We start from the raw sequence: 23205 nt of genomic DNA, 5'->3' as shown, positions 1-23205 counted from the left end.
CTTCTGGCTAGTTAGCGCTCTCCTTGTGGGATTGGGCCAAAACTGGCTCTCTGACATCCAACAAGGAGTCCCAGATTGCGAGAGGATGCAGGCCAGGCTGAGGGCCCCCACCAGTGCACAATCAAGGCCAGGGAGAGATGTGGGAGGTTGGCCAGCTGGGGAGGGACTGCACGAGTGCTTCAGGGCATGTCCGGACCTTCTCACTCAGCCCAGATTGGCGGGACCCCAGCAGCAAGCTAACCTACTGGTCAGAGTGTCTTCCCCCTGGTAGTCAGTGCATATCATAGTGACTGGAAGATCAGTTGACTGCTCCCTGGTGGTCAGTGTATGTCATAGTGAGTGATTGAGGCATCTTAGCATATCATTAATATGTTATACTTTGATTGGTTGAATGGCCAACCAGTTGACCAAACACTGGACACTTAGCATATTAAGCTTTTATTATATAGGATGTAATTGGATTCCCTAAAGTATGTGTGGGAGAGGGGGAGGGGAGCAGGCAGAAAAAAAATATTTAAAGAAATAATATATGAAAATTTGGCAATTTAATGAAAATCATAACCACATATGTAGAAAATTCAATATATCTAATATAGGAGAAATGTGATCAAAGCCATAATACAGCACCCCATGGACAAAACTGTTTAAAAATGTCAGAAGTCAGGCTGTAATAATTGAGTTCCTATTAACATATAGTTTGAGAGAAGTACAAATATATGAAACTATATGTAATGGAGTGAAGCTTCAGAATCATGAAAACTGAGACTTCCAAGAGCATACATAACTTTTTGTAGTTTATATGTACTAAGAAATTCAGGTTGTTAGTCGTAATCAAAATTACTTGTACTAAATCTGGGAAAAAGGTATAGATTCTCATTCACTTATTAATCCACTAACATTCATTCAACAAACAGGTGAGCTCCGGTTTCTGCAAAAGCACATTAGGACACATAAGAATGAACGACACTGCCCTAACCAGCTTAGCTCAGTGGATAGAGTGCTGGCCTCTGTACTCAAGGGTCCCAGGTTCGATTCTGGTCAAAGGCATGTACCTTGGTTTCAGGCACATCCCCAGTAGCTGATTGATGTTCTCTCTCATCGATATTTCTAATTATTCCTCTCCCTTCCTCTCTGTAAAAAAAATAAATAAAATGTATTTTTTTAAATAATAAAAATAAAAAGAATGAATATAGCCCTGCCCTCCAAGATCTAACAATTTAGTTACCTTATGAGTGTTATGGCTAAAACAGTTTTGCAATTGTTTGACAGATACATATGTAGGTTTTAGCTGTGTCTTTCTTATTTCCTTATCCCATGAAATTACAGCTAATTTAGAATAAATGCTCTTTCTGGAGTTTTCTATATCTTCTCAATGTGGGAAATCATTTTCTAAGAGCAGGTGGTGGGTGGTAATAGTTGTGGTAAAAATAGTTTTCTGTTCAGTCACCTCTTTGATTCATCCTTCCTTATCGCTAACACAAATGTTTCCTGAAGCTTCTTATCTAAAATTTTATGACAAGTAAAAATTTAACAGTCATGCAATGGTGCACAAATATTTACAAACAAATATGAAATGAAGGAGCACACCTCAAGAAAAATGACCTTTGTGTAGGTGTACATGAAAATGAATAAGCATGCCTCAAAAAAAAATGACCTTTGAACAAGTCTCTGTATAGTATAAGAGTAGTCATCACCATAAACCAATAACCCGAAACAGATAACAAAGCAGAAAGTAGTTCATACTTGAAGTACTGAAAATCATGGGACAAGAACCTCCAGGGGTATACAAGATGAACCAATGAAGTCAAGACAAAAATTGTTAGAATTTATATTTATTTTACATCATTCTTCTGACAGGGGTCCTCAAACTTTTTAAAGTGGGGGCCAGATCACGGTCCCTCAGAGAGCTGGAGGGCCGGACTATATGAACTACTAATTCCTACTGTAACACCTCGGCTGCGCTCACTGCCCAAAAAACCTGGCGGGCCGGATCAGACTCCTCTGCGGGCCGCATGTGGCCCTCGGGCCGTAGTTTGAAGACCCCTGCTTCAGGATATTTCTGGGAGAGGGATTAGTTTTATAATGTATATAAAATATGAATACACTAGTAGATATTTATTATTTAAGTAAGCTAGCATATACTAGTACACATTAGGGAATATAATAAAATTTTAAACTTATGGTTGTATGACCAAAAAACATTTGGAGAGCACAGACAAAAATAAGTTATTTTAAAATGTCATTATAAACAGAACCCCTTTTTCATAGAAACTTATGTAAAACACCAAAATTAAAAGGTAAGTGTAACATTTTTTTTTTAAGTTTAAATAAAAACTATTTTTGACATAAAGACTGTTTTTCAATTTCTAAGATATAATATCTGAGTTTTACAAAATCAATCAAGCAATTCATGATGCATATTTGATTTGAAATGAAGGATTATGAATAGTTGTAGTGTCATCAATACAATTAGTTCGTTAATAATAGGAAGAGAGCAATGAAGAGGACAAACATTGTAAACATGGTCAACTGGGCAGCTTCACCAGGAAGCTACAGCTTTATGCTGCCCAGGGAACCACTGGTCCATTCCCTGCAGATCACCGAGAAAAGGGATAGAACAAAAGGGGAGATGGGCACGTGGGCAGTAGAAGTCTGGGTGATGCAGAGGAGGTGTTTGCCTATCAGTCTAGCCTGGGTTACAACGGACTTCCGGAAGTGTGTGAAACCTTTGGTTAAAATTGCCAGACAAAGGACCAGAACTTCTCTCTTGTTTGCTCCTGTTCACGCTTGCTCGGTAGCTCTGGAACCCACACTCGCCCGTGCACTTGGCCTTTCTCTCTCCATAGCAAGGTGGCCTTGAGTAGCCACATGGCCCAAGGCTGTGCGAACCCCACACGAAATGGACTGCAGCTGGGAATCAAGCTAAGCTAGCCAGATGTTGGATTGGACTAGACTTTACTATGGGGCAGAAACTATGAGCAGTGATTTTATTTATTTATTTATTTTTATTTAAATATATTTTACTGATTTTTTCTTTTGCAGAGGAAGAGAGAGGGATAGAGAGCTAGAAACATCAATGAGAGAGAAACATCAACCAGCTGCCTCCTGCACACGCCCCACCGGGGATGTGCCCACAACCAATGTACATGCCCTTGACCTGAATCAAACCTGGGACCCTTCAGTCCACAGATCGACGCTCTATCCACTGAGTCAAACTGGTTTCGGCTGAGCAGTGACTTTAATTCTGGCCCGGCTGAAGACAAGATTGGACTTCTTCCAGGGTGGGCTAAACAGAGATGGGACCTTTTAGTGGAACCCCCTTAATTTTGCATCGTCAGTAAAGCTTTCCACAAAACCCCATCCTCCTGTGGGGGCCTCAGGAAATTCCTTTTCTCAGAGCACCCTAAGGACTCCACTTCCACTGGTAACAGAAGAATTTCATTAGTTTCAGCTTCTGGGTTTATTTCTATGGATTTTGTAATACTCATAGATAAATCACTATGAATGATCACAGCTGACTAACATATTATATTATCCAGAACAGTGCTATAGTACTTCCTCATTACTACTAGTACTGCTAAGTGGATGAACAGTGAGTGATGTGATGCCTTTTCATTCAATAGAGGTAGCAGGAGAAACCTTAAGTTCTACATGAAAATAAATCCAGCAGTCTGCACATATGAGCTTGTGGGGTGCAATGTGTCAAAATTTAGCATATGTACTTATTTTTTTTTAAATTATTTAATATGCTTAAAGTATATGAAAACCAAAGTAAAAATAAAATATTCCTTGACCTTCTGTTCTAGTTTTCCAAGTAAAAGAAAAATAATCACTAGCCTGCAGGTTTTCTTTCTCTCTTCCTCTCTCTCCCCCACCCCTTTCTTTCTTTTCTTTCTTTCTTTCTTTCTTTCTTTCTTTCTTTCTTTCTTTCTTTCTTTCTTTCTTTCTTTCTCTTCCTTCCTTCCTTCCTTCCTTCCTTCCTTCCTTCCTTCCTTCCTTCCTTCCTCCCTCCCTCCCTCCCTCCCTCCCTTTCCTCTCTCCCTCCCTCCCTCCCTCCTTTTTCTTTCTTTCTTTCTTTCTTTCTTTCTTTCTTTCTTTCTTTCTTTCTTTCTTTCTTTCTTTCTTTCTTTCTTTCTTTCTTTCTCTTCCTTCCTTCCTTCCTTCCTTCCTTCCTTCCTTCCTTCCTTCCTCCCTCCCTCCCTCCCTCCCTCCCTCTCCTCCCTCCCTCCCTCCCTCCTTTTTCTTTCTTTCTTTCTTTCTTTCTTTCTTTCTTTCTTTCTTTCTTTCTTTCTTTCTTTCTTTCTTTCTTTCTTTCTTTCCTTTGCTGTAAAGGACATTTTAAGGCTGCTTGTCAATGAATTAGGTCTATATGTTAGGTAATAGTATCAATGGTATTTTTTATGATATTAATAATCATTCTATGAGTCAGAAAGGGAATATTCTTTAAGGACCACACACTGAACTACTTAGGGGTAAAGAATCAACATATCTGAAATTTATTCTCAATGATTCAAACATTTTAATATATTTTGTTGACTTCTAAAACTTAACCATGATGAATTACCTGCTCAAGAAATAACCATCAGCATTACTCTATTCTATTGTATAGGTACACAGTGATGCTCAATAGGCTGAAGAAAGATTGAGAGTGCCTCCAAAGGAAATGCCAGCTCAAAATGATTGGTTCAAACTGGGCTGTTGTTCATACTGTATCACATCCACTAAGAAAGGAGATGTGTGTATTTCTAGAGATCTATTTGTCAACAAGAGATATATTTGACATACAAACACTTCGATGTGTCACTCAATGTATTTGCTCTAAATAATTTATAGCTGTATGGAATTATCTTTTCTTGTTAGTTTATGTCTTTAAATATCTTTCTTCACCCACTAGAATGAGAATTTGTGAGATAGAACACACAAAAATATATATCACTATAGCTATTTATCTATCATCTACCATGTTTCCCCGAAAATAAGACATCCCCCGAAAATAAGACTTACTTACAGGTTTCCTTCTGAGTGAAATATAAGGCATCCCCCGAAAATAAGGTCCCCCTAGGCTCTGTCTCAGAATGCTATTGCTAAACATGAGAGATTTGATCCACTGATTCTGAAAGAAATGGAGTCCCAAGAAATTCACCAGGAAATTCAGGAATTGGACTGTTATGATGATGTTCCAAAAGATGATGACATGATTGTCATTGAATAAATGAGTAAATTCTTGATACTGTAGGATTCACAGTTTGTCTGGTTTGTCTTGATAACTACTGTACCGTACAGGTAATAAATTTCCTTTATTTTCATTTAACAATAAATGCGTACCGTATTCTTCTTCATGGAAAAATAAGACATCCCCTGAAAATAAGACCTAGCGCATCTTTGGGAGAAAAAATTAATATAAGACACTGTCTTATTTTCTGGGAAACAGGGTATCTAGGAAGGGATAAGGAGAGGGAAAGATGATGCAAGAGAGAGGAAAGAAGGGAGGGAGGAAGAGAGAGAGGATGACAAAGATGATGTTAAATTTTACATGTTAAATTGATGTTAAATTATTAACAGGGGAAACTAGGTGAAAGTATATGAGAATACTATTCTTGTACTACTTAGATAGCCTGACATTATTTGTAAATAAAGTTACAAATGACGATTAAAATTGATAATCTGGAAGGAAGCTATATAGATCGAGGCTAATATGGTTTAAGATTTTGGAGTTTCTCTACTTATATTATACAGTGATTTGAGTTATAGTTGGTTCATAGCTCTCATGTTGCCTTGGAGGCCTGTTTCATTCTATCTTATAAATAAATAGTCTATCAATAGTTTATATCAACTCGCCTGAAAGGTAACAGATATTAAATACATTTTAAGAAATTTATATTAAAAATATTTTCAGAAGAAAATAATAGCCCCACTGAAGCAAATCCTGCCCCATAAACATGTCTCCAGCACAGCAGTTCTTCCACTCCATCAACATAGGAAAACAGCAAAATGCAGAGACAAAGAAACTTGTCATGAATGAAAGAAATGGAGGAAAGCAAACTACTGGACATAGAGTTTAAAACCACATTTATAAGGTTACTCAAGAATCTTCTAAAAACCCCCGAGAAACTTGATGAGACCTCCAAGGAGCTTAATGAGACCTTCAAGGACCTTAATGAGAATGCCAAAAAATGGAAAAGGATCAATCAGAAATAAGCATACACTGTCTGAAATTAAAAATATATATATACAGAAATTCAACTGTAGATCAAAGGATCCCAAAAATCAAACCAAAGATCTGAAATATGAGGAAACAAAAAAACACCCAACCAGAAAAACAAAAAGAAAAAAAGAATCCAAAAATATGAAGATAGTGTAAGGAGCCTCTGGGACAACTTTAAGTATACCAACATCCGAATTATTGGGGTGCCAGAAGAAAAGAGAGAGCAAAATATTGAAAACCTACTAGAAAAAATAATGACAGAAAACTTTCCCTACCTGCTGAAAGAAATAGACTTACAAGTCCAGGAAATACAGAGAACCCCAAACAAGAGAAATCCAAAGAGAATTCCACACCAAGACACATTTGTCTTTTTAGAGCAAAAGACAAAAAGAGAATCTTGAATGCAGCAAGAGAAAAAGCACTAGTTACCTACAAGGGAGTACCCATATGGTTGTCAGCTGATTTCTCAACAGAAACTAATGCAGGCCAGAAGGGAGTGGCAAGAAATATTCAAAGTGATGAACAGCAACAACCTACAACCAAGATTACTCTACCCAGCAAAGCTATCATTCAGAACTGAAGGTCAGATAAAGAGCTTCACAGACAAGAAAAAGCTAAAGGAGTTCTTCACCACCAAACCAGGATTATATGAAATGCTGAAGGATATACTTTAAGAAGAAAAAGGAGAAAAAGGTAAAGATAAAAATTATGAACAAAATGACAACAAATACCTACCAACAAGTGAATATAAAAATCAAGTAAATAAAAAAATCTGATGAATAGAATGGACTGATGAATATAATAGAATCAGGGACATAGAAAAGGAGTGGACCGACAATTCTCAGGGGGAAGGGGGGTGGGAGGTGCAGGAAGAGATTTGACAAAAATCTTAACACATATGGATGAAGACAGTGGTGGGGGGAAGGGCAAGGGGTGGGGTGGGAAGTCAGGTGGAGGGGATCTATGGGGGGGAAAAAGAGGAACATCTGTAATAATCTGAACTATAAAGATTTATTTAATAAAAAATAAATAAAAACTAGAAAAAAATCTAAAAAAAAAAAAAAAGGGAGAAAATAATAATAATGAAAATACCCTACTGAACTCCATTCTAAAATAAATCGTGGCAAACTAAAGAACAATTTTAGATAATTTGTCCTTTTCCTACTTTTGAATGAGAGAGATGTTAAGGGCCTTATTTAAGCTTATAATTCAACAAACATATTGAGAAAGATAGCTCTGTAGTGAATACACAAGTGAGGAAGCATGAACCCTGACTTCAAGGAGCTCACAGCCTTCTACAGAAAAAAAAAAAAAGAATAAAAGAAACAACTAGGCATTGACCAATATGTTTTAAAAATATTATGGTCAGGGTCATAAGTAGAGTCATAATCACAAGTTTTGCTAATAACCTGTGATTTAAGGGGCTGCTATAATCTCCAATTGCTTAAAAATAATTTCACTTCAATTTATTCCACATTGCCTGAGATAACTACTCTAGAATGCACATGACTTGAAAGATGCAGATCTCTAAGTCACTTTCCAGTGGAATCCTTCAGGTCTTTTCTCTATTACAGTCTAACAGAGAGTTGAGTGTGAAAGTGAAGGTCAATTAAGGGCATGGAATGAAAGAGCTGGAGGCAGCCCTGGAAGGAGAGGAATACAGAGAACCAGATAGGAGGATAACTGAGGGTATATATTGCCTTTATATAAGTTGCCTTTGGTCAAATTTGTTTATACAGTGGCTTTAGAATTAAATAATCCAATAATATAAACGTGCACACTTTCTGCATTGTGGAACTATTTGAAGACAGTCTCTGCATCCAGTCTAAACTACGAACAAGAAGAGAAGTCCTGCCCTAACCGATTTGGCTCAGCGGATAGAGCGAGGTCTGCAGACTGAAGGGTCCCACGTTGATTCTGGTCAAGGGCATATACTTTGGTTGCAGGCACATTACCAGTAGGGGGCGTGCAGGAGGTAGCTGATCTATGTTCCTCTCATCAGTGTTTCTAATCTCTGTCCCTCTCCTTTACTCTCTGTAAAAAAAAAAAAAAATCAATAAAATATATTTTTTTAAAAAAAGAAGAGAAGTCCCCCAATTATGACCATCTGACTTTGTGAAATGTGAACTAAGTGCATTAATTTTGAAAATTTAAGCTAAAAATGAAAAAGAATAAAAGTGTGTATATATAGTTGGAGTAAAGAATACTAACAGCAGCTTGAAATAGCATAAGGAAAACAAAACAGCTCCTGTGCAAGTGAACTGGCTGCACGCAGGACGTAGGGGGGGCGAGTACATGTATACAAAATCAACAAAAATGCTTGACAGCTGCAGTTTAAGTCCTAATGAGTGCCCTGCTCAGAAATCACCAAATAGCCACCACTCTGTTCTGTTGGTTTGGTACACAGAGGTGCTCAATAGGCCAAGAAAATGACTGCAGACAAAGACTCTTTCATCCACTAAACCGTAGGCAGGCTCCTCTGAGTCCTGTTCACTACTAGACCTCGTCCCTGGTCGGTCCTCAGCCTGAGCAAGACTCTTAAATCAATTTAGACAGAATCCTCACCCTTGATATGTGATCGCCCTTGATATGTGACCAGTGATCTCATCTTCCACCTTTGATATATTAGTCCTTGGCCTGCCTTCAGCAAGAATCCTGTTTAATAGGTTTAGCAAGAATCCCCTACCTTTGATGTCTCCTCTTAATAATTTCCATCCACTGACCCCTCAATTCTTCTTGTTAGCTATAAACCCCCAGCTGCCTTGGCTGTATTTGGAGTTGAGTCTGGTCTTTCTCCTCTATTGCAACTGTCTTGCCTCATATAGAAATATAGTCCCGAGAAAAGCCTTCCTTATCACATTAACAAGTGTCAAAAACGTTTTTTACTTTAACCTGTCCAAGGTAAACACCAGTTCAAAAAGGACTGATTAAGAAAAATACCAGGCCACTGTCCAAACAGGCCTGTTTCCTTCCAAAAACATATCCCATCTTTCAAGAGATATTTCAGTATTTGTCAACAGTGTTCATTTAAATGCAAAATATGTTGAAAGTGATTATTTCTTTTAATGCATTGGTTCAAAAGTTAAGTTTGGCACAGTTGAGGATTGGCATGAAGGCTAGTGTGGTGAGAGCTTACTTGGTAAGCTCTATATTTCTTTAAGGAAAATATTTTGTCAACGTGTCTTATTTCTGTGTTTACTGTATAAAATTTCAAACACTGATAGAAAAATCAATCTTAACATTCCAAGGAGCTCTCAATTATTCATTAAGCACTCAGTGAGCACCACTGTATACCAGGCTCGGATTGTGGGGGGCATTGCAGGAGATGCAAAGGAAAGGCAGCCTAGAGAGCAAGAAACAGACAGCGGCATGGAACTGCAACAGATTTGAATTACCCGCCGGAGTCTGTACAAGCGAGTGGGCAAGACGGCAAAGCTTTCCCTAGGCAATGTACAGAGTTTGCAAAACAGACAAACAAGAGGGTTACACATTTCTGACTCAGTGAAATAAACAATTCATGATGCTGGGAGGAAGACAAGTGGAAATTAATGCCAGAAACGAGGTTAATTTTCTCTCAAATTAAAAAAAAAGGAATTTAATGTTCATGAAAAACATTTGTCATGCACTGTGGAGGCTGAGCCAATTATTCGTTTATTCATAATTTTGTGTGCCTGGTACCAGACACATGGTGGTACGTGCGCAGCAGAGGATAAAGCAAGAGACGCCAGGGTTCTGCCTGCAGTCAGATGGCCAGCTGGGGGAGCCTCTTCCCTCTACCTTCCTGACACCATCTGAATGAAGGCAGAGGACAGAAGTTAAATGACTCCCTCCTCAGATGCCAAGGCAGGATGGCCAATAAGCAGTCTGAAAGCAAGCATTTTAAGATGCTCTTTGGCCTTTAGAAAGCTGCCACTTCGGACAAAGGCATTGGCTTCATTGTGACCACAATTGATTGAAATGGCATCTTATCTCTTAATTCATTGGCTGATTAGAGCATAATGCCAATAAAATGAAGGACATGGGCTTGAGTTTTCTGAAGATCAATTTTGTGGGTGCATGTTTTATCCTTGGGTATAATGCCTTCCCCCTAAAGCCCAATTAAAAAGAAATCAAGTAAAAATGTTTTGGGTTTACTTTTTAACCTAATTTTCTCTCCATTTGGCTTTTCTCCTGGAATGCAAAGAACACACACACACACACACACACACACACACACACACACGGCTTTGTTTTAAAAAATAAAGTAGCTGGAATGTAGGATCATCCACAGGTTTAAGACTATCTTTCTGTTAAGCTAGAAAGAGAATGAAACAGCAGAGGTGTTGTTGCAATTGCATACATGAAGCTATACCAATGAAAGAAATGGATGGTGAGCTGCTGGAGCACATTCTAAAACTGACCCATAAACAGGGCAAAACAGTCAACTCCCTGAAAACCTGGATACTGCTGTTCATACTCTTTCAAGTTATAGTATCCGGCCTCCCTGACCATTGTTTCTCTTAGAAACTAGAGAAAGTGATTAGCAGAAAAACTGTCCTGGACCTTGCTCTGACCAGCGGCAGCATTATCAGCTCCTTTCCCCGTATTCCCACAGAGCCCTGTTTTTATTTTATGTCAGAATTACTTTTTACACCTCACACTTATTGTACACCCCTCCTGACTCTCTTTGCAACCTTGAAGCTTCATCTCCTTCCTTACGGGTCCCACAGTGGGAGGCAGCAGGGGCAAAGACTGCACTGCCCAGGAGAGAACAGGGCCTGACCCAGCTCTGCGAGGAGGAAGCTGCCTGAGCGGGGGCCAGGTCCTCGCCTGGGAGAGGTGAGACCACACAGAGGTCTCAGAGGCCAGAAGGCAGGGTGGCAGCCGCAAGAGGACAGAGGAGGGCAGGACTAGTCAGAAAGGGGCTGCCCTTGCTGTCTTTTAGGACTTGGTTGTGGTATTCAGTATATGGGGCTGTAGTTCAACTGTCTAAGTGGCCAAGTTGATGGAGAGCTGGGCTCTGTGTGGAGACTAAGTCCCATTTGACCCAGTGATCCCACTTCTAGGAATATATCCTAAGAAAGCCAAAATACCAGTCGGAAAAAAATATATGAAGCCCTATTTTCAAAGCAGCACAATTTACAATAGCTAAGATCTGGAAACAGTCCAAGTGCCAATCAGCAGATGAGTGGATAAAAAAAACCTGAGGTACATTTACACCATAGAATACTATCCTGCTGTAAAAAGAAGGAACTATTACCCTTTGCAACAGCATAGATGGACCTGGAGACTATTACAAGCAAAATAAGCCAGAGGAAGATAAGTATCACATGATTTCACTCATATGTGGAATCCGATGAACAAAATAAGCTGAAGAACAAAATAGATCCAGAGACGTAGAACCATTAAACAGACTGATGAATTTCACAGGGAAGGTGGGGGTTGGGGTTGGAGGGGAGAGATTAACTGGAGAACTTAAATGCATAGATGCATAGCCCATGGACACAGACAATGGTGTGGTGAACGCTGAGGAGGGGTGGATGTGGAGAGGAGGGGATCTATGGGAAAAAACACAGGCAAACAAAAGAAAGTAAAAAAAAAAAAAAACATAAAAAAGCTACTGGTAAATGCTCATTTGGGCACAATTAGATACATATAATTGATGTAGCATATTGAAAAAAAAATATTGCCTGTTTCTTTGTTTTTGAGCTTGACTTTTCCCTTGACAGTTTTACATTAAATGCCTTATCTTTGAGTCTGCATTTACCTTGCTGAAAGAGATTATGCTAAGAAAACATTCTATTCTGTTGGTATTATTGCTTAAGTAGCTATTAATACAATTTTTACAAATAGATATAATTAACTCTTACACTGGCAACTTTCTTGGAAAGTTTCTCTCCTTTCCTTCCTGAGTTTATTGTAATCTCTGACTAACTTGTAAACATCTGTTTAGAATTGATGAAATGTCCCCCATTTGGGTCCCAATCAGCTCAGGAGCAAAGACTATCATGTTTAGGAGCCAAGTATCACAGCAGTAAGATAAAAATGAACAAACAAAAGTGTTCTAGAGGGAGAAGCTCACAGGCCAATCCCTCTAAAGATTCCCTTGACACAAAGCTGAGACTTTGGGAACTATTAAAGGAAAATGATTACTAGGATAACATACATGTGATTAAAACACTCAGTGTACTGAAGGTAGGGATTTTTCTTAGATTAGTATGGAATAGAGTATGCCAGAGGCTCCCCCAAAGTGTCCTTAAGCCTCCCTGCTCCCTCTGCCTCCATAAAGGGTAGAATTTGCCCCAACATATTACCCCACTCTTTGTAGCTCTGTAGACATTCTTTTATCCAAAGAAGTCTTTTGTGTCATCTGGAAATGGGTATTCAAAATGTAAACATACCTTGCAGCCTTACTGCAGGTCCAAGCTTATTTCGTCCTTAGCAAGTGCCAGTAGAAAGACCAATCATCTTTAATCTTTACAGTGAGGCTCCTACCAGCTGGCTGTTCCTCAGTCTCACTGAGCAACCACGTACCTAGAAACGTAGACCTCAGCCCTCCTTGGTCCTACTTTATCTGCCCCAAAAGCTGAGTGAGGACAGAACATGACTGTTTTTAAGACATTTTATGAATCACTTTAAATAGTTGGCCATATTTTGTTACCACAAACTCTCCTGTTAATCCAGTGAACAAACATTTATTAAACACTTACTTTGTTGCCACTCACTGTGTTAGACTCAGGGACACTATAGTCATGCTCCTGCCTTCCTGGGAAAGACAGACAGTAAACAAGAATCAGCCCCACTGTGGTCGGTGCTATGAAGATGACAAATGTGATGGCCTGGGTGAGTAGATAGGAATGGATGGATCGGGGATATCCGAACTGAGAACTAAGCAGGTGATATTTGAACTGAGAACTGAGCATGAGAATAAGTCAGACTTTTCTTTTGCGCGCGCATGTGTGTGTGTGTGTGTGTCCGCGCGCGCGCGCGCGCGCGCGCGCGCGCGCACACACCTACATAGATTTTTATTTGTAGTAAAATAAACATCAACATAATATCCCGAATAAACAAAAGTGTGTCTTTTTGTTTTTCACAGAGTTTAAGGGTCATGAGAACAAAAAGTGAGAAAAACCACTATGGTTCATCCCCAGCCATGATTGGTCCATTTGTTGCTCTGACCTCCTAAAGTGCCAGTGTGATGGAATTGCAAACCACTCCTATACATAAGGCCCTGCCTGGGCTGAGGATTTAGTCCGTTAGAGGAGGACAATTCTGTATTTTGATTGCCATTGGCTTTTTTTTTTCTTTCTTTCTTTTTTTTTTTTTTTTAAACTTTGTTGTTTTAACAACGACGCACGCCCTTGCAGACCCAATTACCACCGAGGGGCAAGAAATCGGCGATTACATTTTGGGGCGGTCCTTCAGGGAGGGCGGCTGCTCGAAGGTGCGGCTGGCCAGGCATGTGCCCACAGGCACACAGGTGGTGGTAAAGAGCATCCTCCGGGGCAGCTTCCCCAAATGCCACAGAGAGGTGCGCTCTTTGAAGAGCATGAGTCATCATCCTAACATCGTGAGGCTCCTCGAAGTGCTGGTGGCCGCGAACCGGGCCCGCGTCCACCTTGTTCTGGAGCACGTGCGCGGCGGGGACCTGAGGGAGCACCTGGAGCGGCGCGGCCGCCTCACCGAGCGCCAGGCCCGAGCGGTGTCCGCCAGGTGGTCGCAGGACTCAACTACTGCCACCAGCGGGGCTTCGCGCCCCGGGACATCAAGCCGGACAACATCCTCCTGGAGCCGGACCTCCCCGCCAAGCTGGCGGACTTCGGCCTCAGCCACCAGGTCTGCGAGGGCCAGCTGCTCAAAACGTTCTGCGGAACTCCTTACTATATGGCCCCGGAGGTGCTGTGGGATGAGCCCTATGATGGCCGCAAGGCGGACATCTGGGGGGGCTGGGCACCTCCTTCTACACCGCCATGACGGGGGGCGTGCCGTTCTGGGCGACCACCATACCCAAGCTGCGGGAGGCCATGCGGATGCCCTGGATGGAATTAGCTCCAGAAGACCTGCCTCCCGACAGCGAGCCGCTGGGGGAGGACCTGGACCCTCAGGTGGTGGAGACCATGCGCGGCCTGGGCTTTAAGGAGGAGGACATCAGGGACTCCGTGGCCCAACACAAGTTAGACAGGGCCATGGGGACGTACAACATCCTCAAGAGGGCTGCGGACTGGATGGCGGCGGGCAGGATGCCGGGCCGGTGCACCGTCCAGGTCAGGCCCTACCGGCCCCCTGACACCGGGGCCGCCACCCCTTCCAGCCGCCAGGCGTCCCAGCCGGAGGGCTCGCCAGGACCATCCAGGGTGAGGCCCCTGTGCCTGGGGGTGAATAAGACCTATGCCCCGCCCCCGCCGCCGCCCAGCCTGGAGACCATCCCCTCCTCCCCTCCTCCCCTGGAGCCTGTGCAGGAGCTCCCACGGGGGGGGGGGGGGGACCCATGGCCCAGCCCCCCAGCTCTGCCTGGAGGACCTCTCCCCCGACACCAGCAGCAGCAGCGGTGACATAGGGTGACATAGTCATAAAGGCCGAAGACCTGGAGGGAGCCGCTCCGGACAGCGCCCCCCAGGACGGCAGCCCCCCAGCCTCTTCCGCCGCCGAGCCCCGGGCCCGGCTGGGCTTGGCCAGAAGGGCCTTCCAGGCCTTCCTCAGGCTCGCCTGTTGCGGCTTCCCCACATTGAAACGCCATTTGAAAACGACTCGAGGGTGGCGAGTCCACCCTCAGTGACGTTCGAAAGGTGAGGAACTTAGCTCATGACTGGGATCTAGATATATGCCATCTTCAAGTTAGCTGATTACTAAATTAGCTATTTGAAATGAGTTTTAGAAATTAATTGATTACTAATAGATTATATGTAATATGGAAAAGCCTACTTTCATAATTATAAAGAAAATTAAGCTTTAACTTTTTACATGTGAATTTCAACATCATATGCTAGTCTAGACATTATAAGTGAAGACTTTGAATGGTCTATAAATCAGCCACAAAACTAAACTAAGAAAAGGGGGAGGCGGCTCTCCTCAGGGCCGCAGTGATGGAGGAGGAGGAGCAGTGGCGGAGGAGGAGGAGCAGTGGAGGGCTCTCCTCAGGGCGGAGATTACAAATGTGCTCGAATATGTAATTGGACAGGGCTGATCTAAAGATCAGCCGATGAGCACAGAGGGACATATAGTGGAAGTGACTCTTACCTTTCCCCTAGTCTCCTGTCTTTCTTTCTACATAAAGTTTTGTATACCTGTGTAATCTGCTTTGTAGTACTGCATATTTATTATTTTAAAAATCACTCAACATAAAGGTATGAAATGAAAATCAAAAGTTCCTCAATGCCTTCCGGCATGTTTCTGTCTAAAAATAAAGGGTGTGTGTGGTTACATAAGAGTGATATTACTCTGCCTATCTTTCAGATGCCTGCCATTTTTTAATTATTTATCTGTGGCTATATTTCCTGAGGAGTATAGTAAATGTGCTTATTTTTATTGAAGAACTAGTATAATATTCTATTCCCTGGCTGCATTATATTTTATTTAACTTTTCCTATTGAGTACGTAGGATATCTATTCATTTTAGTGGTGTAATTGTAGATTCACATGCAGCCTTAAAAAATAATACTTGTACACAAATGCATCCTTGTACACTCTGTCCAGTGTCTCTCGGTGATAATACTTTGTAAACTATATTATAATATCATGACCAGGATATTTATATTGATGCAATCTGCTTTACTTCTACTTATTTGTATGTGTATATGTCCTATATAATTTTTATTATCTGAATAGACTCACTTATCTACTACCACAATGAAGATACTGAACAGTTCCAACATTGTAAGGATCTCTCATGTTGGCCTTTTCTCATCATAACCATCTTCTTCCAACACAATCAACTCCCAACTCTTATCAATCACTTATATGTTCTCCATTTATAAAATTGTGGCATGTAAAAATGTTATAGAAATGGAATCCTAAAGTATCTCATCCTTTGGTTTCTCAGCATAATTCTGTCTCGAATCCACCAAAAAAGTTGATTTTGAGATGGATGGGTAAAATAAGGGGAAAAAAGAGGAAGGGAGGGAAGGTAAAAGAGGGAGAGAGGGAGGGAAGGAGAAAGGAAGGGAAGGAGGCAGACAAATCCAAGAAGACAGAGTTCAGAGGTCGAAAGTCTGGGGACTTGAGGAAAGAATGAAAGTTTGGAATAGCCTCTAAAATAAAATAATAGCTGACTAGTACAGTTATTTTCAAAATCATTTTTACCAAGAACCACAATAAAACAAACAACAAAAAATAGGTTACATTGTAATTCAAGCACGCACACATACATACTTTAGAAACATGTTTGTTTTTTAAACAATTCTTATCTTTAGCATATATAGTGTAATTATAGTTTCTTTTCTGGCCTATTCTAATATTTTCTATCCTATCCTGTCATTAAAAATTGATAATCAAGAGGCACTAAATTAACTTTTTGATCTGCTAATGGGTTATGATAAACAATTTGAGGATTATTAGAAAAGGAGATGTTCAGAAGGATTGCTGGGCAGATGAATAGCTTGAGCTTGGGGACCATCTGGTAGTGAAGAACAGGATTTGAATTCAGGATGTCTGAATTAGGATCCTGCCCCCATTACTTATTAATGTAATGGCTATGGACAGTTAAGTAACCTCTTCAAACCTGAGTGTTTTCATCTATGCAATGACCTTTAACCTTTTAAGTCACTCTGAAGATTATCCATTATACAAATGTCTTCTAGTGCCTGCCTTTTCACAGCTACTTAATACTTGGATGCTAATGATAGTGATGATGATGATGATGATGATGATGATGACGATGATGATGACATGAAAATATACTGAAATATATCCATTACAAGTGTTAAAGATTTAAATGGCCCATCCAGCATGGTTCAGTGATTGAGCATTGACCTATGAACCAGGAGATCATGGTTTGATTCCAGGTCAGGGCACATGACTCAATCCCCAGTCAGAAGCATGCATGAGGCAGCCAATTAGTGATTTCTTTTCATCATTGATTTTTCTATCTCTTTCTCCCTCTCCCTGCCTCTCTGAAATCAATAAAATATATTTATTGTAAAAAAAGATTTAAATGAAATAATTTTTTATTTTACATGCCATCATTACCCAATATTTCATGTTATTGTTGCAAAACATGGCTCTCTCTGCTAAAATTAACAACTCTGAGTTAAAGAATAGAAACTAGCCCTATGTCTCATATATATATATGCATTTTTCTATTAATCATTTCTATTAGGATGAGTTCTTTTGTGAAGTTTCTTGGTTCAGGAAGGCATGCCAGCTTATTCCATGTAACTTTACCCTTAGAGCGGTGTTTCCCAAACTTTTGACATATGTGTACCCCTTCTATAATTTTCGTAATGCTGACTACCCCTCATACTCATGAGAACTTAGAATTAGGCGCAGCTAAGCACGGTGCAGTGCATATCCCCACCAAACTCCGGTGCAACACATACCCCCACCAAACTCTTCCTGTACCCCTGGTGGTATGCATACCACACTTTGGGAAACACTGCCTTAGAGAATTAAAAGTCTAGTAATAAACCTGACTATTTTGTAGTGAAACATTATTCTTGATGGAAGATAATGATGATGTAAAGATCAATGAAGAAATAGAAGCTGAATTGGACAAAATCAGCATTTCTTCGTTGGAAAAAGTTGATGTAGACACTGATTCAAAAACAGAAACCCAGAGTGATGAGAATGATGCTGTAAGTGTTAAGTTTAGGACTTTTGAGCCCTTTAATTGGAGAAAACTTTTCAGGAGATACTTTACTTTCTCAATGTGTTTTGTGTATTTATCTCATGTTTAACCTTAGGATCATCTTTAAACAGTGTAAACTGATAGATATTTAAATATAAAAGTTTATTGAAGATAAAAATCATCCACATTCTATATGTGTATTTTTTGGGTAAAATTTGGATTATACCATTATGTATATACTAGAAGCTTGATTTTTAACATTGTATCCTGCTTTCTAACATTAATCATGAACATTCTAATATGAATATATATGGATAGAACCAAACTTTATGTGAAAACATTAGATCTATAAAGGTAATGCTTTTTTTTTTTAACATTATCCTGCTTTTTAACATTAATCATGAACATTCTAATATGAAAATATATGGATGGATCCTGCTTTTTAACATTAATCATGAACATTCTAATATGAATATATATGGATGGAAGCAAACTTTATGTGAAAACTTTAGATCTATAGAGGTAATGCTTTTTTTTTTTTAAATCAAACATGTTATGTTTTCACCTGTATATTTCTTCCAATGTTTATATGCTTTAAAAATCTGTTTATGATTCCTTTCTTTATCTCAAAACTCTTAATCCAATGGAAATTTATGTTATAAAATGAAGATCTAATTTGAAATTTTCTTGAACATACTTAGCTAATGTTTCTAGTGTCACTTGTTGAATAATCCAACTTTTCTCAATTGATTTATTTTATCTTTTTATACATTTAGTGTTTTACATATGATCTATCCAAGATTATCTATATTTTCCATTATTATTAATGTTTGCTGTATTACAGTTTTATATATTTTTCAATTTCAAATGAGTCCAATTTTCTGTTTTGTAATTTCAAAAGCTTCTCAACTAAGTTTAAAAAAAACAACAACACAGCTGAGGCCAGTTTGGCTCAGTGGATAAGCATCGGCCTGCAGACTGAAGGGTCCCAGGTTCAATTCCAGTCAGGGGCATGTACCTTGGTTGTGGGCACATCCCCAGGAGGGGGTGCGCAGGAGGCAGCTGATCGATGTTTCTACCTCTCTATCCCTCTCCCTTCCTCTCTGTAAAAAATCAATAAAATATATTTTTTTAAAAACACACAAAACTCACTTGCCAACTTTCAAAAAATAACTATATTCTCAGTTTTAATTAGGACTTCAATAACCTACATATAATATTTGAGAAAATTTAATATTTTTTTACATTATTATGTCTTTTTAGTCACACTTAATTTAAATGAAACTAAGTATCCTGATATTATTCATGTGATTATGAAATTCAACAGAATCATAGATATAATTCATAACACCTGAAAATGAAATTTTCACCATATATATTTGTTTGAAATAGGCCCTTGTTTTGCAGTTTTTTATATTATTTTATTAAAACATTTTAATGTTTGCAGGTGTCCCCATCCCCATTCCCCCTCCCCCGTTTCCTGCTCCCTTGGGCTTCACCACAATATTGTCAGTGTCCACAGGGTAAGCACACATGTTCTTCAGCTAAAGCTTTCACCTTCTTTATCCAGTCACCCTCCTCCCCTCCCCTTGGACACCATCCAGTCTGTCCCACACATCCAAGCTTCCGGTTCCAATTTGTACATCAGTTTATTTTATTCATTAGATTCCACATATTAGTAAGATAACATGGTATTTGTCTTTCTCTGACTGGATTATATTGCTTAGCATAATACTCTCCAGGTCCATCCATTCTGTCACAAAGGGTAAAAGTTCCTCCTTTTTTAGAGCAATATAGTATTTCATTGTATAAAGGTACCACAGATTTTTATCTGCTCATCTTGGCTATTGTAAATCATGCTGCTATAAACAGGGATGCATATATCCTTTCTGACTGGTATATTGGGATTCTTAGGATATATTCCCAGAAGTGGGATCATTGGGTCAAAAAGCAGTACCATTTTTAATTTTTTGAGGAAACTCCATACTGTCGTCCACAATGGCTGCACCAGTCTGCAATCCCACCACCAGTGCATAATGGTTTCCTTTCCTCCACATCCTCACCAGCACTTGTCATTTGTTGACTTATTGATGATAGCTATTCTGACAGGTGTGAGATGAATTATGTTCTTTACAGCCTTTTACCTCATCTATGCATTTTCTCACATTTTTTATGTGGAATGAAGGAGGGGATATTTGATACATAGTTTTAATGAAAAATTTTATACTTTCTTTCATTATTGAATTTTCAGGACTTAGTTGAATTACCAGAGTCAGTTCTTCACTGTATTGACATCATAAAGAATAAGAGTAAAACTGCTGAAGAGCTCATTCTTCAGGACTTAGAAGATACTGATGTTTTAAGTAAGTGCAGTTTTTATCTGCTTGAAAGATACATTTTCTTGTGAGAATAATTAACCTAAAATGAAGAAAATTAAACCGTTTAAAGTATGTGCCTCTTCTTTCATGCATATATTTAGTCTCTAAAATAATATATATAGTATATTGGACTGTTCAATTTAGTTCATTTGTTTTTCTTACTAACCTTCCTTATATCTCCAATAAATACTAATCACCAATATTTGTTTAACCTGCCTTAATTAAAACCAGACATTCTATTACTTTACATTAAAGAAAACTAATAAAAAAAAAATAAAGAAAACTAATCATGGGACTATTTTAAAAGTATCAGTTTATGTCTCTTTTTGGAGAAAAGTATAATTTATATAAAAAGCCTAATAATGTTTATTTTCTTCAACTGATCAAATTTACTCCTGGGAATTATTCTACCTAATAAAAGAGTAATATGCAAATTAACCATCACTCCGCCATGCCCACCAGCCATGCCCACCAGCCAATCAGAGCCCCGCCACCCTCGGGTCTGGCTTGGCTATGGAGGCAGCACCCTGGGACCCCGAGCCCGAGCCCTCCCCGCTGAGCAGTGCCTCCCGGCGCCCAGCTCACCAATGGGGCTGCCGTGCCCTCTGCTCTGCGGCTCTGCGGCCCTGCGGCTCTGGGGCTCTGCGGCTCTGTGGCTCTGCGGCTCTGCGCCAGGGCCACCCTGCTCTGGGGCGTCCTCCTCCGGCTGACAGCTGCTCAGGAAGCAATCCTGCATGCGTCTGGAATTGGCACACCTTTACCATCTAAGGACTACTGCATGGTCTATAACCCTCATTGGACAGCTCTGCCAAGAACACTAGAAAATGCAACTTCCCTTAGTTTGAAGAATCTGACTTCCGCACCACTGTGTGACATTTCTGATACTCCTCCTGATGAAATAAAGAACAAAGCAGTTGTGGTTCAGTGGGGAACCTGCCATTTTCTTGAAAAAGCCAGAATTGCAGAAACCGGAGGTGCTGAAGCATTGTTGGTTGCCAATAACAGTATTGTATTTGCTCCCTCAGGGAACAGATCTGCATTTGATGATGTGAAAATACTGATTGCATTTATAAACAACAAAGACTTAAAAGATATGAAGTAGCCTCTTGGAGATAACATTACTGTGAAAATGTGTTCACCGTCAAGGTCTAACTTTGACTATACGATGGTGGTTATTTTTGTAATTTCTGTGTTCACTGTGGCATTAGGAGGATACTGGAGTGGACTACTTGAATTGAAAAGCATGAAGGCAATGGCAGACACTGAAGACAGAGAAACGAGAAAGAAGGATGAATATTTAACTTACAGTCCTCTAACAGTTGTAATATTTGTGGCCATCTGCTGTGTTATGATTATCTTACTTTATTTCTTCTACAAATGGTTGGTTTATGTTATGATAACAATTTTCTGCATAGCATCAGCAATGAGTCCATACAACTGTCTTGCTGCACTAATTCATAGGATTCCATATGGACAATGCACAATTGTGTGTCGTGGCAAAAGCATTGCAGTGAGACTTATTTTTCTCTCTGGACTGTGCATAGCAATAGCTGCTGTTTGGGCTGTGTTTAGAAATGAAGATAGGTGGGCTTGGATTTTACAGTATATCTTGGGGATTGCTTTCTGCCTGAATTTAATTAAAATAATGAAGTTACCCAACTTCAAGTCATGTGTGATACTTCTAGGCCTTCTCCTCTTCTATGATGTGTTTTTTGTTTTCATAACACCATTTATCACAAAGAACGGCGAGAGTATCATGGTTGAACTTGCAGCTGGACCTCTTGGAAATAATGAAAAGTTACCAGTAGTCATCAAAGTACCAAAGTACTGGCATATTTCTCAGCAATGAGTGTATGCCCATGCCAGTTTCCATATTGGGTTTTGGAGACATTATTGTACCAGGCCTGTTGATTGCATTCTGTAGAAGATTTGATCAGCAGACTAGTTCTTCTTCTTCTATCTACTATGTCTCCTCCACAATTGCCTATGCTGTTGGCATGATAATTACCTTTGTTGTTCTGGTGCTGATGAAAAAGGGGCAACCTGCTCTCCTCTATTCAGTACCGTGCACACTTATTACTGCCTCAGTTGTTGCTTGGAGACGTAAAGAAATGAAAAAGTTCTGGAAAGGAAACAGCTATCAGATGGTGGACCAGCAGGACTATGTAACAAGTGAAGAAACCCCTGTGGCTGCTGGTGAACAGATTATCCAACAGTAATATCATGTGGACCTGCCATAATGTTTCAACTGATTTTCTGCAAAAGAGTTTTGCTTTTAGAATTGACAATCTGAAAGAATCTTCAATGACATGCTCTCAAATATACATTTTTAAGAGCTGGTACTGTCAACTATGTCATATGTAATTAAAATACATTTGCTTTTAACTATTTAAAGTTGTGCCTTCACACTAAATAAAAGGACATGGTCCGTATAACTTTCAAAATGTATTATATACAGTATATTTTTCTAAAAAAAAAGTCTTTATCCATCCCTGTATTTTTCTTACTGAAACCTATTTCTTTTCAACTCTAGTGATAGATAAAAGTATTTCTGCCCAAGTGAATTTCTGAACAGATTTTACTGAGAAAAAAAAAAAAGAAAATTTTGTGCTCTCTAGAAATTTGATTAATATCATGCAAGAAGGAAGTTCCATAATGAAATTCCAGAAACTGCAGAAGTTAAAAAATATATAATCTAAGAATATGTTTATAGCATATGTTTTTTTAAAAAATTCATTCCTTTTTTAATCTTGAGAACCTGAATTGCTTCAAATTGCTGTTTTATGTTACAATATTTTTCCCAGTATAGGGAAACCTAATATATAGAACTAGACATTAAAAGGACACAAAAATGGCATCCA

At 39.5% G+C, this 23205-nt stretch overlaps 2 protein-coding genes across 7 annotated transcripts in view; one reads left to right on the top strand and one right to left on the bottom strand.

Moving 5' to 3' along the window:
- PTPRR (protein tyrosine phosphatase receptor type R) overlaps window positions 1–23205 on the bottom strand; it is a 267828-nt gene that overhangs the window by 148733 nt on the left and 95890 nt on the right. The gene's annotated exons all lie outside the window — the stretch shown is intronic.
- On the top strand, window positions 14155–22732 carry LOC311618638 (signal peptide peptidase-like 2A; the record flags this gene model as incomplete). Its single annotated transcript, XM_084876205.1, is given in 6 exon segments — window positions 14155–14538; window positions 17863–17973; window positions 20218–20329; window positions 20908–21443; window positions 21447–22187; window positions 22189–22732. Coding segments are annotated over 6 exon segments (2259 nt in total). The 3' UTR covers window positions 22564–22732.

The sequence above is a fragment of the Pipistrellus hanaki genome, assembly GCF_964339955.1.
Source record: "Pipistrellus hanaki genome assembly, chromosome: 3".
NCBI classification, from domain to species: domain Eukaryota; kingdom Metazoa; phylum Chordata; class Mammalia; order Chiroptera; family Vespertilionidae; genus Pipistrellus; species Pipistrellus hanaki.
Note: the sequence above shows the minus strand (reverse complement) of the source record. Positions and strands in the feature narration are given on the sequence as shown.